This window comes from Triplophysa rosa, linkage group LG1, assembly GCF_024868665.1.
Source record: "Triplophysa rosa linkage group LG1, Trosa_1v2, whole genome shotgun sequence".
In the NCBI taxonomy this organism is placed as follows: Eukaryota; Metazoa; Chordata; class Actinopteri; order Cypriniformes; family Nemacheilidae; genus Triplophysa; species Triplophysa rosa.
In genome coordinates this window covers 17408097-17424398 of record NC_079890.1, presented here as the reverse complement: position 1 = coordinate 17424398, position 16302 = coordinate 17408097, and the positions used below count along the sequence as shown (strand labels likewise).

Sequence of the window (16302 nt, the reverse complement as noted above, 5' to 3'; positions counted from 1 at the left end):
GTAACTTCAAATCCAGTCCTGTTGTTTCCCTGTGTGTTTCACCTCTCTTTTTCTCTACGTCTCTCTGTTTTTTCCTTTCTGTCTCGTAGTTGATGTTGGAAGTGAGTGGGCAGAGTTGCCTTGTATGTGTTGAAGTCAGAGTGAGCCTTTTTTCTTTTATTTGTTTTTCCGTCCTTTAACACAGACTGGGGGGATAAACAATGGATATCCCTCCATTGTTTAATCTGACATCCATCTATGAAGAAGGAACAAACACTCATGACTTTTTGCGCTCGACATTCAAATGAGCTGAGAATTGCTTTCTGGCCATCAGCGGTTTGACTATTTAATGTTCGTTTGTGTCTTATAGTTAAAAAGTTGTTTTCCAAGGGAAATTGTTGGAGTGAGTTAATAACTACATTTGCACATCAAAAGAACGGTAGTAATAAAGCTTCTCTCTTTCTGTTTGTTTATAGCAATGGCAGATTTTCACATACAGCCACGTTCAGTGCGTGCAGAGCTGGGAGGCGTTGGCCGATTTCAGTGCCAAATCAATGGGCTGCCTGAGCCAGTCATCAGCTGGGAAAAAGACAGCCGAGCCGTGGACACTTCTGATGACAGGTAGCACCAGATATAAACACGCACACACATTTATAGACGGTCACATCTGAAGAGTTCTGCCCAGTTGTTGCTGGCACAAATATATGTCTCCCTCTCACCGTGGGTCTGTCTGTGTCTCTGAATATGCAGATATACTTTGCTGCCCACGGGCGTGTTGCAGATAACAGGTGTACGCCCCGAGGACAGTGGAGTTTACTGCTGTGTGGCCCACAACAGTGCTGGTGTCAAACACAGCGCAGGAGCACAGCTCACAGTCTCAGGTCTGCTCCTGAACACAGCACCTGCACTTCCCCACTCCCCTACACTATTTATATTTATATATTGTTTATATATAGTTTAACCTTCCTTCCTTTCCTATCTCCTTTCTACTCTATTCGGACAGTCGAAAAAGCATTTCACTGCATGTCGTACTATGTATGGTTTTGTATGTGACGAATAAACTTTGAACTTGAAATTGAACTTGCTCTCACACACACACACACACACACACACACACACACACACACACATAATAATAATAATAATTCTTAAGTACATGAAAACAATCTGTACAGTAGTTCATATTCTCACATACAGTTTCTTTCACATTGTGCTTTATGAATAAATTATCTAATTCATTCCATTCATAATCAATACTCGTTGAGGTATTTGTTGCCAAAAGTTTCTTTCATGCTTTTGTGTCTTCATTTTCTGGTTCTGTCTGTCACTTTCTCTGCTTAACTGATGCTTCCTTAATCTCCCTCAAGGCTCTGAGTCATCTGTTTACAAAGAACCCATGATCCTCGTGGGTCCTGAAAACCTGACCCTCACTGTTCACCAGACCGCCATCTTGGAGTGCGTCGCCACGGGTTACCCTCGCCCAATTGTTTCATGGAGCAGACTAGGTAAGACCAAAGATATTAATATAAACAAGATGCACCACTGCCATAACAATGAATGGGGAGGAATGCAACGCTCAATATGGCCGCTCTAGTGAATGAAGTCCCGCCTTCCAGTGAAACGAGCCAATCGTCATTCAATATTCCTGTAGCTTTCCTGTAGCTCAGTGGTTAGAGCATGGCGTTAGCAACGCCAAGGTCATGGGTATGATCCCAGGGATTGCACATACTGTACTTAGAAACAATTGTATAGTATAATTCAATGTAAGTCGCTTTGAATAAAAGTGTCTGCCAAATGCATAAATGTAAATGCAATATTGACTGATGATTCTCTGGGGGCGGGGCTCTAGTGAGGCACTTGCCAGCCTGTGCGCATGCACAGTAGATGAAGCGATCTCAAAAAAGGTGCTTTTTAGCGCAGTTTAACCTTAACAAACCCAAGTTTTGGTACAGTTCATGTCAGGTTTAATTATTAGGAAATATGCTGTTTAATTGTGATTTTGGGCAGCGATTTTTAAAATAACTGCCTTCCCCCATTCAAGTATAGGACTATGGATTATTACTATGGCTATGGCTATTAACTGCCCAGATGCGTTGCAAACGTTATCGCCAAGTGGCGCGACTTCCGTAAACGACTTTGGTAAGACTCATTCAGGTTCAAATGTTTAGAAAACTTGAATGTGCTTTCGATCACAGCCTGACCATAAAATACCCAATCAACAGAAACCAAAGAGAAAAATCTTCTCCATCAAAATAACATTATTAAAAGAATTAGGTAAATGACAAAGACATTTTCATCTTTAATTAACAATTTAATATTTACAAACAGTATACAGTATATGCAGCTCATAAATGGCTTAAAAAGTAATGTTTACATAGTACATTAGAGAGTATTTTAGAAATACTCATTCATCCTCCTGGCAAAGACCATGGTTAAGATTAAGTTGCCTGAAACTATCAATGAGATTGGTTTCTGTGTGAAAAATGGCTCTTTTATTTATAAGCACACCCAGAGTGCTGAAGTCATTCTTCTGAAAATTGTTCCTGCCGTCATTGATGGTCATTGAAGCATCTTGGCCACACATCTGTCGTACTTATCGTGATAAAGATTAATAGAGAGAAAAAGGTTTTTTTATGCCTACTACAGCCATTTTGCTTATACTGTATATCTAGGATTTGGGATGCAAGAGAAACATCACAAATTGATAAGATACTGCGGTCACTGTGGTACAATTCCTTATTATTTTCCGTGTGTCAAGAGCGACACAATAAAGCACTTTTGAGAGGCTAACGCCATCGAATATTAAGTTTGACGTCGCGAATTACAAACATGCGATTAATAATTTATAATTACTTTAATTTAATGACAGACTTAATATAAATTTAGAGACAAATAATATAAAAACCAATGCTGTTTCCACATTCTCAGATTTTAGTCAAATAACAGTTTACATACCTTTTCTTTTTGAAGTGTCGATATCCTGCCTATGTAAATGCATACAGCAAATCTTCTTAGTCCATATTGTCAGTGTCGAAGTATTTATATCGAAAAGAAAACCTCTTGGGAGATTCCTTTGCTCTCTGTATTTGGCGCGCTGTATTTCTGTGCTAGTGAGGGGCGGCTGGCCATCTGGCGTACCGGGCATTTTCCCGGTGGGCCGCTAACGTATGGGGCTGGAACGGAGGTGGTGGTCGCTAACGTATGGGGCCGCAACGGACGCATTTGCCGCTAACGTATGGGGCCGTAACGGAGGTGTTGGCCGCTTAGACGGACGTATTATAAATGCGAATGCACGCAACGCGAATGCCAAACACACGTATACATGCCCCCCCCCCCCCCCCCCCCCGTCGACAGATTCGGTGGAGGGCCGATGCGGGCCTAAAAATGCCAATGCCAACTTTTCTTCCCAGTCCATCCCTGGTGCTCGTGCAGCGTCATGAAACGTGCACTCGCACAGACTCAGATCATTGGTTCCGCTCCGTGTCTTGCATTTTGTTTACCAATGTTGCAATGTATATTTAAAATAATTAATTGCAGTTGTTATAAAGTAAAGTCTTGCCAAATCATGAAGTTCAAGTCAAGTCACAAGTCACTGGATCCCAAGTCCAAGTCAAGTCGAGTCATTTTCTTTATTTAGTCAAGTGAGTCACAAGTCCCTAAATTTGCGGGCCGTAGTTTGCCCACCTCTGGTCTATACCATTCACTCTTTTCTCATCTCTTTGCACTTTAATAAACAGTATGAACTGTGCAGTATCTGTGTGTTTTGAGGTTTCATAACCTTTTGTTTTGTGTTCATTTTACAATCCACACCCACTCACTGCGACTCCCACACACGTATAATAATCCGACCTCTCTCTCTCTCTCTACAAGCTATTATCTAATGTGATTCTCCCATTAAGAATGTAAATGATACTGCCTCCCTGTAACGGCTGGTAATCAGATTGTGGATATTGCCTTGCACAAGAATGTTGCCGAAATTAACTGCTAACACAATGGCATTTTGGTGGATTAGATTACAGTGAGAGAGAATCAGGGCTAAACTCTGTAATGAATGTGATAGATCTCCATCAGTCAGTGATTAACGCCATATTGCATTTAGTTCTTCTTATTGAGCAGCCAGTTATTCAATACAAACAAACCCCCACAGCCATGCATAATTGTTCATTGACAATACATAAACACACTCACACCAGGCCATTTAAGAATTTTTCATTACAAATGTGGACTATCTATAACAGTCGAATTCTGCAGGTTTTATCCTGAAGGAAGTTCAGTTTCTAAAAATCACCTCACCAAGTGAGAAGCGTAAACTCCCTGCTGGAGTATCCAACTAACAGCATCATAAGGTGTCCTTGAATTGTTTTTAGCTGGTCTAGGACAGTCATTTATGCTCATTAGCTGCTCCAAGCATGTATAGATTGTTTATTAGTTGAAAACTCGCTGGTGGACCTGGTTTCAACTGGATATTCATCTTGGTCAAGATAATTGGAGCTGGTATCCCCCCTTGGACAAGCTTGGAAAAAAGCTACAGCGTCCATACTGACCACCTTAAGCCGGTTTGACCTTTTATCCAGCAAGATTAGTAGACAGAAGCCAATATTAGAATCTCTGTTATATTTCATCCATGAAAGATTAAAAACATGTATATCTCAAGACAGATGAGCTTACAATCATTAACTGTGTAGAACTAGACTAAGAAGCTCCAAACAGCTGCTGAATAAGAAATGACGTTTATGCACCTTAAAACTTACTGTACTGTACATCTGATAATATACAGATCTGTACTTTATCTGAGAATCTTACAGCAGCGTGTCTAATGCCATTTTGACAAGCAAATTAACAGCCAAATGACAGTGTCATATGAATAGATGTGATGTAAATAGAGACATTGTTAGTCTTTATTATCACTTTTCTTCACAGTTCAAGCTAAAGTGAGTGAGATGTTCCACAGTGATTTCAGGATGACGGTCGATTCAATACTAACACAGAGTGGCAGTCACACAGCAGTATGTGTTTCACACATGTACGAGAGATGTCCATGGCTGAATCCTCCTGCGTCACAGGCATTTATGGGTCATCTCACATGTCCAAAGCACCCATTTCCTGGCCCCTCGTCTGATCTGTGTTCACTGTTTTTATGAAACCACATGAAATGTGATGGGTCAACTATGGCAAACCGATTGCGTGATTGTTGTATCAAGAATACACATTTTTGCTCGTGAAAATGTAATTTTTGATATCAAAAATAGCAATTGTTACTAGTAGAAATTCTATTCTTGATTTCAAGAATTATAATTTTTACTAGTAAAAATTGAATTGTTGATTTCAAAAATTCATATCCTGAGAATGATTAATAGCTAATTCGGCTTGCCATAGTCAACAGTACAATATGCATTATGTGTTTTTGTTTTGTTTTATGTTTTTCTGTCTTCTTCTTTCTCTCACTATCTGACTCTTTCGGTCTGTGTTCTAAGACAGGCACAACAATGCTTTGTGCTTTATTAATAAGACCTGTTATATTCTGAAGCTCACCATGTGCTTATATAGACCGTTTCAACAGACGAGCCTGCCCTGAAGTTAACTTCCGCTCTTTGTTTGGATATAATATAACAATTTATATTTAATTTACATTAATGTTTTATTATATTTTAATTGTATTCAATTAAATTAAATTAAAACTACTCAACAGTTACTGATTCTTTGCGGAGGTCTACCGGAAGTTAAGTTTGGGCCACATAACGTTTGTTTATGTTGTTGCCGCTAAAACCGTCTATACACTCACACAACAAACAATTTTAAAGCTGCTTTATCATTTGCATCCGAACGACTGTCTCTTGTCTCTTTATAATCTTTGTGAACTAGGGCTGTCACGGTTATGAAATTTGGCTGACGATTAATTGTCTAATAAATCATTGCGATTATGACGATTAATTGTCTGTTTAAGAGCTTTGACTTTTATTTCTCATACTTTTTTTATTCAACTTTGAAACGACCATATTGTTCTGAATATAAAGACTATGTTTCTTGGAAATACATCAGAAAAAAATGGGTCATCATATATTTAAGGTTTAGGCTTTTAGCTGTCAATAATACAACTGCCAAATACTTGTAAATTGATCAGGAGTGAATTGAAGCCACCATTGAAATGCTATCAGTCATAGAAAAGCTTCTAGTCTGTTTTTTTTCTCACTTGCAAGACTACAATAAAAGTTTACTTCTATGTTAATGAGATTTTGGTAGACTGGTTTTCACACTGAAATAATATTCAATTGTACTGCAGGTTATTTTTATGGTATATGCTTTAGTTTTTTTTTTTAAGTGATTGTGTTGTGGTGGTACATTTTACAAGTATTACCATGCTTTAGTTACAATATATACACTAAAATATGCAATATGCACTACAGCTCCACCTAGTGTCTTCTATAGAGATGTGCAATAATTGCGATGATCTGAAACCATCGCGATGAGGTCAAACAATCGCGATGAGACGATTATTTAATAATCGTGACAGCCCTATTGTGAACACTCTTGATCTGTTCGTCTTTCAGATGGCCGTCCAATAGGAGTTGAGGGTATCCAGGTGCTGGGAACAGGAAACCTGATGATCTCTGATGTCAGAGTTAAGCATTCTGGTGTCTATGTCTGTGCGGCCAACAAACCAGGAACCCGCGTGCGCAGAACTGCTCAGGGACGTCTAGTTGTGCAAGGTGAGCAGCTGCGCGTCTCTCTTCAGAGGTTGAAGGAATTATGTTGAGAAAGTGGAGGTGGTTGTGAATGTGTGCATCTACACTGGGGCTTTAAGGACATGTCCACCTGCATACACTGCTTTGGAATTTATTTACTGACACTGTTCGGAAGACATTTATTTAAAAAAATAAATATGATTCAATTCTTGATCTATGTTGGCCATTTTTCATCCACATCTACCTTGCAATATTTAATAGACACTATCGAATTTCCCAAATTACAAGTCTTATTTTTGTCCGGATATTAAAAAGGCAAACTCCGCCCCAGCGTGAATAATCAGAAGCATGGTATTGTATATGAATTTGCTGCATGCAAATGATGGTTCTTCAACTGAAGTTGAACGGGTGTAAATTTTGATGGCGGTTTCAGCACGCTATAGGTGAATAGAATGAAAAGGATCTTAGTGGGCAGATGGTGTCAGTTTCTGCCTTTTGCTCCCTGTAATCCACTTCATGTACCTCTATCTAAGAGAAGCTGGAGGGCTATGGTTTCAAAAACTCTAAAATGGGTAGTAAAAAGGCAAAGAAGAAAAAAACAGAAAGGCCCAGGAGAGAAATAAGTGGGAGAGAAGGAGAAAGATAAGAGAAGAAGGTAGAGATGCCACAAATGATATATCACTGTAGTACATCAATACTCAAAAGCTCCCGCTGTTATTTCTCTCTCTCTCTCTCTCTCTCTCTCTCTCTCTCTCTCTCTCTCTCTCTCTCTCTGCTCTCTCTCCTCTCTCTTCCATCTCTCTCCTCTCTCTCTCTCTCTCTCTCTCTCTCTCTCTCTCTCTCTCTCTCTCTCTCTCTCTCTCTCTCGTGCACTCAGGGATAGAGAAATGAAAGAGAGGACTAATTTGCAGGGCTGCGACTCTGAGATGTACTGGACCTGTGAGAGCAGTTAGAAGCTCTCTTATCATTTATTTATTAAGAAGAGCAGGAGACTCTGAAAATCCAGGAGAGAGACTGTGGGAGTCTTAAGCAGTTTAACACGTTCTGATTTACAGCCTTTAATAATTAAAACCATCATGTCCCGGATGATGATGTTCATATAAATATGAATATGACAATAATTGAAATGGACACAAATGTTGCTAATCAGTAAGCAATCTCATATTGCTGGATTAAATGTGGCCTAATTAAGCAGTTGAAGTCTATTAGATTAGTACGCCAGCTGTGTGTCAATTGGCAGTAATACAACACGGCACAGGTAGAGGGATGGTTTCGGGTGAGGTTGGGGGCAGCGGGAGACTCGAGATTCGAGATTTCTGCATACCCTTCCCCAGCCCCCCACATCTGTTCTGTAGCACTTAATCTATTTTAATTTTCACACCGTGTCATTAATGGATTCTCGGTTTCCTCCTCTGGCCCTGTGAAATCTGTTTTTGTGCCGTTCTAATCGAGTTCATCTAAAGCTTTCTCCAATTTATTCCTGTTACCACCCACATGTCACAATACATTCATTAAAGATGTGATGAAGCCAAAGCCTTGGAGAGAGTCTTTCTTTTTCGCTCTTTGCCTATACAGTAGATACATTGTGTGTGCAGTACATATTACAATTATTTATACATTATTTCTATTGCGGTTGTGAAAATCTTTACCTCACTTTCCAAATGACGTGTTTAATGATCATCTTCCTCTTTATTTCTCTTACAGCCCCAGCAGAGTTTGTTCAGGCCCCTCAGTCTATTGCTCGACCGGTGGGGACAACTGCCATCTTCACATGTCTAACCCAGGGCGAGCCTGTCCCCCAGATCACCTGGCTAAAAAATGGACAAGTCCTAGAGCCTGACGGCCATATCAAACTCAGGAATAACAACAGGTAAGCTTGAAAACACCGTTCCTGTCGGTGTTTTTGGTAACGGTTACCCAAAATGAAAATTCTGTCATCATTTACTGTCTTTGTTCTGATTAACACAGAGAAAGATATTTAGAAGAATGTTTGTAACCAAACAGTTCTTGGCCACCATTGCATTTTCTCTGTGTTCATCATTTCCAAACAAATTTGGAACAACTCGAGGCTGAGTAAATGATGACAGAATTTTTATTTTTGGGTGAACTGTCCCTTTAAGAATGTTTTTTTACACAGATCCTTGTCTTCTCTTATGCTATAGCCAGTGATTCCAAACCACGAGTACACATATCCCAGGAGGCATTTAGAAGAATTTCGATTTTCGGTTATTCATTTGTAATTTATTACATTTGGAGTCAGGCTGAGGGAAGTGCTGTAGGACATCATTGTTTGTGTCATTGTGTCCTCTTCCAGCTAGAGTGTTATGACAGCATGTTAGGACGACACTTGAGGTCGACAGGACAAATGTCCAAACAGAACATACATCATTCCTGGATGCTTCATATCTGAGAGTCATTTCTGCTTTTTGCAGACATTCAGCATCCCTGTGTTCCTCCACTGTGCTATTTTGTTTTTTCCACAGCTGCTTTGGTTATGATTATGTCTTTGGAAATGGAGTCTGACATGATGTCTATTGCTGTAAATGCTTTATTGCCAGGGATTTTGTTGTGGTTAAAGAGCACGTTTATACGTTTACGTCTTCATAATCTCTACAAAATGAATAACAGCAAAGATAAAGAGAGACTTTCATTGACAAAGGAAATCAGTTGGAGAAAACAAGTAGGCTGGGGACAGGCTTTACCTGATAGAAATGACCAGAACAGGTAGTGAGAGAGAGGAGGAGGAAAGAGAAAGATGGAGGGAGAGAGGGGGGCAGTAGTGCCGAGTCTAAGCAACACCATTAGCTAATTGACTCAGTTTTCAGAGTAAAACATTCTTCTTATTGATCAGTTTTACATACATCACAGACTGGTGTTATCTAATGTTTCCGTTTTTGAAGGATTACATAGCCAATGTAAAATCTGTAAATATAAGATGTGTAATTTCTCTGTTCAGACACGAAATGACATTTTTTTATTCTTGTTATAACCCCAAAACACTACGGATGGAATGTACAAAACAATTGATTTTCTAAATCTTTTGTTTTAAAAATAGAAAAAAATGCCCCCAACTACAAGTAGAATCCACTTGAGAACATTAAAAGTATCTCACATTTAAGGCACTAAATTGTAAGGATGCTGTAATGCGTAATCTCTGTACTGATGCTTTTAAAACAGCAGTTTTCAACGAGAAACTTGTGAAAGTCTATTTAAGCCCGTCTATATACTGTATTGTTTGTGTGTGTGTGAATCTGCAGGATAGGGTAACCTGGCTGTCAGCACTTACTGTATATATCCAAGTTCCTTACGAGAGACAGGGAGATACTGACCTTCAAGTAGTTTGAACAAGGAAAGCGAGCGAGGATCGATTTGTACATTTAACAAACTTGCATGTGCACACATTAATCACCCAGCACACACATATATGGCACCCCCCAACACAAAGGACATGATACAGTGGCAAGAAAAAGTATGTGATCCTTTTGGAATTTCATGGTTTTCTGAATAAATTTGTCATAAAGTGTGATCTGATCTTCATCTAAGTCAAGGGTACTGACAAATAAAATGTGTTTAAAATAATAACACAACATTTTTTTGATCTTTCATGTCTTTATTGGGAACAACCAAAAAAACCTTGTAGTGCTTGTGGAAAAAGTATGTGAACCCTTGAGTTAATGACCTCAAAAAACTAATTGGAGTCAGGTTTTAGCAGACCTGGAGTATCATTAAGATAATAAGTTTGGAGGTGTGGACCACAGCTACTTTGACTGATAAAAACCCCTCAAACTTGTGGAGTTTGCTCTGCACAAGAAGAACACGCTTATGTGAGCCAGCTTTCAGAGGATCTACGATCAAGATTTGTTGATTTACATAAAGCTGGTACGGGTTACAGTTATTTCAATGACTTTAGAAATTTACTAGTCTACAGTTTACAAATAATCTACAAATGGAGACACTTTGGGACTGTTGCTACTCTACCAAGAAGTGGGCGCCCAGTCAAAATGACACCAGGAGCACAACGAAGACTCATCAATGAGGTAAAGAAACAACCCCGAATGACAGCCAAAGATTTGAAGGCATCATTGGAACTTGCTAACATCTCTGTTCATGAGTCTACAATACGTAAAACACTGAACAAGCAGGGTATCCACGGCAGGACACCACGAAGGAAGCCACTGCTTACTAAAAAGATCATTGCTGCACGCCTGAAGTTTGCAAAAGAGCACATTGACACTCCACAGCGGTATTGGCTAAATGTTTTGTGGACTGATGAAGCTAAGATTGAACTATTTGGAAAAAACACACAGCACTACATCTGGCGTAGAAAGGGCACGGCATATCATCATGAAAACATCATCCCAACTGTAAAGTATGGTGGAGGAAACATCATGATTTGGGCCTGCTTTGCTGCATCAGGGACTGGCCAGCTTGGAATCATTGAGGGGAAGATGAATTCCCAAGTATATCAGACAATTCTTCAGGATAATGTGAGAATGTCTGTACGTCAGCTGAAACTGTGTAGAAGGTGGGTGATGCAACAGGACAACGACCCAAAACACCGGAGCAAGTCCATAACAGAATGGCTTCAGAAAAACTAAATCCGCCTTTTGGAGTGTCCAAGTCCGAGCCCAGACCTCAACCCAATAGAGATGTATGGATTGACTTGAAGAGGGCCATACACATGAGACGTGCTAAATGGGCTAAAATTCCTCCTCAATGATGTGCAGGTCTGATCCACATCTACAGGAAGCGCCTGGTTGAGGTTATTGCTGCCAAGGCGGGTCAACCAGTTATTAATTCTAAGGGTTCACTTACTTTTTCCACTGCCATTTTGAATGTTGAATGAGGGTGTTCAAAGAAGATCTGAATTTTTTGTGTTATTATTTTTAGACACATTATGTTTGTCAATACCCTTGACTTAGATTAAGATCGAATCACATTTTATGACAAATTTATTCAGAAAACTCCAAAAGGTTCACATACATTTTCTTGCCACTCTATACTATATGCTCACATTGAAAGGTAAACATGCACACTGAGCATGTGCAAACTCATCAGCTCGTCCTATTGTCAACATTTGTCTGGGTTCGTGCGCTCGCATACATTAACATACACCAACTTTTGCATGGCTCTGGCTCATCTAGAAGTAGATCATGTAGATTTATGAATAAGCAGTGTAATATTATTATATTTTTTATATATATACAGTATGAGGTTTTGCATGCTTTTGGATATATTAAATGCAGGGCCGGATTATCCAATGGGCATTATGGGCCCAGGCAAGGGGAAGAAAATTTCACATAACAGTGTTTCTGCTATATTCATTCTGCCGTGCGCTTCTCTGGCCCGTGCACATGGAGGTGCGCATACAAAACAATGTTTTTAACTTAGGAAGTCTGTCTCTTGATTTAACTTTTACGAGCCCTCTAGCGGCTTTTGTTCAGAAGAAGCGCATAGCCACAAATCTAGTGACGTCTTGGATAAATCTTCATTTCATTCAGTGGGAAAATGTCGCCAGTGCTGCCCCGCGAGTGCGAGGTCTCTCTTTCCCGGCGCAGGCATCCCCTCTCTCGGCCTCACTCTGTACAGTGAGCGGCAGGAAGAAGCAGCACATATAATTCACGGTAGGACAGGTGACTCCTTAATGAAATGAATAGCCTATGGCATTTCCAACAACCTGTCTGTTTGGATATACAAACATGAACACAGTTCGTCTGTAAATATGCAAATGGTAACCTACTGTAGTTGGAGGCTGTGTGAAAGAAAATCTCTGATGATCACCAAACTGGTGATTTGTTAGATGATGTCGTGTTATAAGTCACAACTGACAATAGATACTGAAAATATGTCAATGAGAGCGGCTTTATTGTTATAAATGTAATCTATGAGTTAGAATAGGCCTACCATAACGGATGTCTTAAATCTCAAAAGGTAAGAGTTGTTTTTACATGTATTTGGTGAATATTATATTGATATACAGTAAAGATGATCAGGTCTGCCTTACTTTACCAATATTTAGCTTTCATTATTATATAATCCACAGCGCTTTCACATACATTGCAAAATGTTTACATACACACAAATATTATGATGTCGTAGTACAGTATATAGGCTAAAGAAGTATAGGCTACTTATAATACTCGTTAATGGTGTTTAACACATTACTAGCTTACATAAGAACGTGAGTCGCGAGGTGCTTGTTACACAAATAAAGTTGAACAAATTGACAAATTACTCTTATAGTATAATCATTGACAAAGACTACCCGTTTATTCTTAGAAAAAAATGATGTTATTAAGAAAATATTTGAGAATTGCATTTAAGACTATTCTTAAGAACTTCCTATAAATCTTTAAAAAGTTCTTATAGGTTCTCTTAAAGCGGCAGTCCGTAGGATTGGCCTCTTTGTCGCCATCTCAGTTTGTAAATTGCTACTGCAGGTGATGTGCGGAGATATTTCTTTACGTGAGTTGTGATTCGCCACTGCTCAACTGCGTGGATGAGTCTTCACTGTACATCAGTAGCGCATAATAAACACAGATAACATGGCAGATGATATAACACGAAACAAATAAGAACATAAACAGACGCAAATAGCTCAAATGGAGGCTGTGTTGAAGTGTTTTGATATTATTTCGGGTGCTGGGTCATTTTGTTATTTCTCATGGAAACTCCCGTAACGCGAACCGGACAGAAGATCCACAAAAAAAGGTATCAAATGCTGACAGGCACGGTCATAAATCATTGTACATCATACAACTATATATACTATATGCAAAGCCTTGCCATCATATCCGGGATATAAATCCGTAAATTTGAGTAAAATCACAGGCTTCACTTGTCCGTGCTAATGAAATGCAGATGTGGGGAGGTCATTTCTAAATCACACGAGGTCCCCAGATAATACTAATCCCGGGCGAATAGGGCTTAAATTACATTTATCATAATGAACATAAAGCGAGAAAGAACAACCGATGAAACTGTACCCGTCTATATTAACACAACAAGTGCGCTACGGTTTTTGTGTCATCTATTGAAATATTAAAATTTTGTCTTGCGTGTTCAGAAGAAATAAAGCGATGTCTGCATCCGTTTACAATCCTTTCAGATCACAGAGTTCCCGCCACCTTTGAAATGCCTTGCCAATATTAACTTTCGCACGAGTCCGATCACATTCCCTGTTTCTTTGTAAACCATCTTCAGTTCGTTCTTTCTTGTTTTTCACAAATGATGAATCCCCAGATGTCAACACTGCTTGGCGTTTAAAAGTAAAAGTACTAAACGCCGCTATAAATAATACTAAACGTTGTATGAAATCCTACCCAGCATTTGTGATTACACGCTACAAATCGCCTGTCACTCACGCCATCCACGCGCTGGCTAGCAGCCGGATCCTCTTCGTTCTGTGTACGAATGTGACGAAATGATGCCCAGACGAAAGACACCAAATAAGGATCTCCGGAAAAGTTGACCCGACAAGGCAAATTACAAACCATTATTACAAGCGTTCCGTGGTGAATCCAGCAAGGGTAGTGACACAGTTTTAAACACCGTTCTTTCATGTACTTGCTCAACAATTGGTTTTAGCTAATTTTTACTCCAAAAAACTTGCGGACTGCTGCTTTAAGAACAGTTTTGTGAATCTGGCTTGTTTGAGTGTGAATTATGGAAGAATCTGATAGAACTGAATTAAAAGGTTGAGGTGTGGTAGTGTGTGCTGCTTGCATATGCCAGTGAGTTACAGTATGCAGGGAAATGTCTTAATATTGTTGTTGCTGGTCCAGGAAGGCCTTGTTGCAATCATGTGGTGTAAATCCTGTATGATGGAGGATGTGTACAGTAGGGTTGTCACGGTACCATAAACATGTCTTACGATACTATACCATCTGAAGTATCTCGATACCAAGTAGTATCACGATGCCGTGCCATATAATTCCAATCTATACAAAAAACACAGATTTAGATTAAACATTTTGTATTTACTATAGTAAACTGTATTATACTTTGCACTAGAATATGTTGTTGTATTAACTGTAGTAATTGGATAAATTGTAGCAAATAAATTTACATTTAGTCATTTGTAAATACTATAAATACTGAATATTTACTATGATAAGACTCAAAAACACTAGTATCTATGAATTTTAGTAGTTTACTGTAGTAAATACTAAAGTACACTAGATCATTTTTCACGTAGGAACTAATTCAAATGTTGGACAAATTTAATTGATACTGCAGTCTTTATAAAGGGAAATATTAGGCTTACTTTAAATGCAGAACTGAAACGGCCAGTAGGTGGCATCAATTTTCCACTGAGTTAGTGAATCATTTAACCAACTCGTCCGAGACATTCAAAACACACATTCATTTTGGAGATAAACACCGCAAAAAGGCAGATGTAAGTGTTCAAATAGATATTAATGCGCATATGCAACATTAACTACGGTACTACGATACTACCGTTTCAAAAATAGAGAGGCATCGCGGGTATTTTGAAGCTTTAGCATCGCGATGCTACCGTAGCACCGGTACACCGTGCAACCCTAGTGTACAGGTGTTGATATTGTTCTTCAGGTTGTGATCATAGTTTGTAACTTGTCGATGTTATCCAATAATAATCCATAGAGGTGTTTCCTACACGGTACCCTATAATTGAAAACTTTATTGTGCGCATGTGTGTGTATGGGTGGTGGGGGGTCCACAAGACACTTGTGCCCAGGGGCCTCTGAATACTTAATCCGGGCCTGATTAAATGCATGAGTTAACTTGCCCTTCATGTTCATTAAGGGTGTAAAAATTTGGTGATGCATTATAATGTATGATATAATGTAAATTTATTGCATCAGTTTAACATAATTTCAAGGTTTTCTCTCATTTGAAAGGACTTTTATATAAACAAATTAGCAGTACATTTGAAATCATGTGAAATCAGTAGCTTAAAGTTCATCAGTCAAAAAATAAAAAATCATTTATTCACCCTCATCTCATTCAAATCCTGCATTTTGAGTGTAACTTGTCTTCTTAATGCTCTCTTGGGTGCTGCCACATCTCCGAAAAGTACCGTTGTTTTTGCCTTTTATTTGTCAATGCGTTATGCTTCTATTCTAAAGATCATACACATTTTGAAAACAGTGTGCCTTTGCATATTTACAAAAAATATTGTCCATCCTACAAGTCTGTGTTAGGTGTGTGTTTGAAAGGCACAGTCTGACTGTAAGTCATGTGGTTAAATAGGTGCAGGAGCAGAGGGTGGGGTGCACTGCCAGCTCCATAAACATAAAACACTATTTCAGTGGCAATCAAAATGCCAAATCACACAGCACACACCAGCACTTACAGCAGTTGTTGTAGAAGGCTCTCTATTATGTCTGCATTCCACATGTTGCACATAATGTTCATAATACTGTACGAATGTAACAATTATAGTGATGGTTAAGTGTTTGATAATGGTGATCTTGTGCTTTAATGCATGACCCATTCGTGCCTTGTTCTGATCTCAGATTTGATTTGTCATTTTTTAAATATTGTAGTTCTGACTATTGAGAGAAATGATTTAAAGGTCCAGTGTGTATTTTTTTGGAGGATCTGTTGACAGAAATGCGACATAATATACATAACTATGTCTTCAGTGGTGTATATA

At 39.0% G+C, this 16302-nt stretch overlaps 1 protein-coding gene across 1 annotated transcript in view; it reads left to right on the top strand.

Annotated features, from left to right (window-relative positions):
- Positions 1 to 16302, top strand: part of igdcc3 (immunoglobulin superfamily, DCC subclass, member 3) — an 89157-nt gene that overhangs the window by 57460 nt on the left and 15395 nt on the right. The window contains exons 3-7 of the mRNA XM_057345887.1: positions 456 to 600; positions 730 to 860; positions 1347 to 1484; positions 6528 to 6686; positions 8367 to 8532. Coding sequence (XP_057201870.1) covers positions 456 to 600; positions 730 to 860; positions 1347 to 1484; positions 6528 to 6686; positions 8367 to 8532 — 739 coding nt within the window. The remainder of the gene's footprint in view (positions 1 to 455; positions 601 to 729; positions 861 to 1346; positions 1485 to 6527; positions 6687 to 8366; positions 8533 to 16302) is intronic.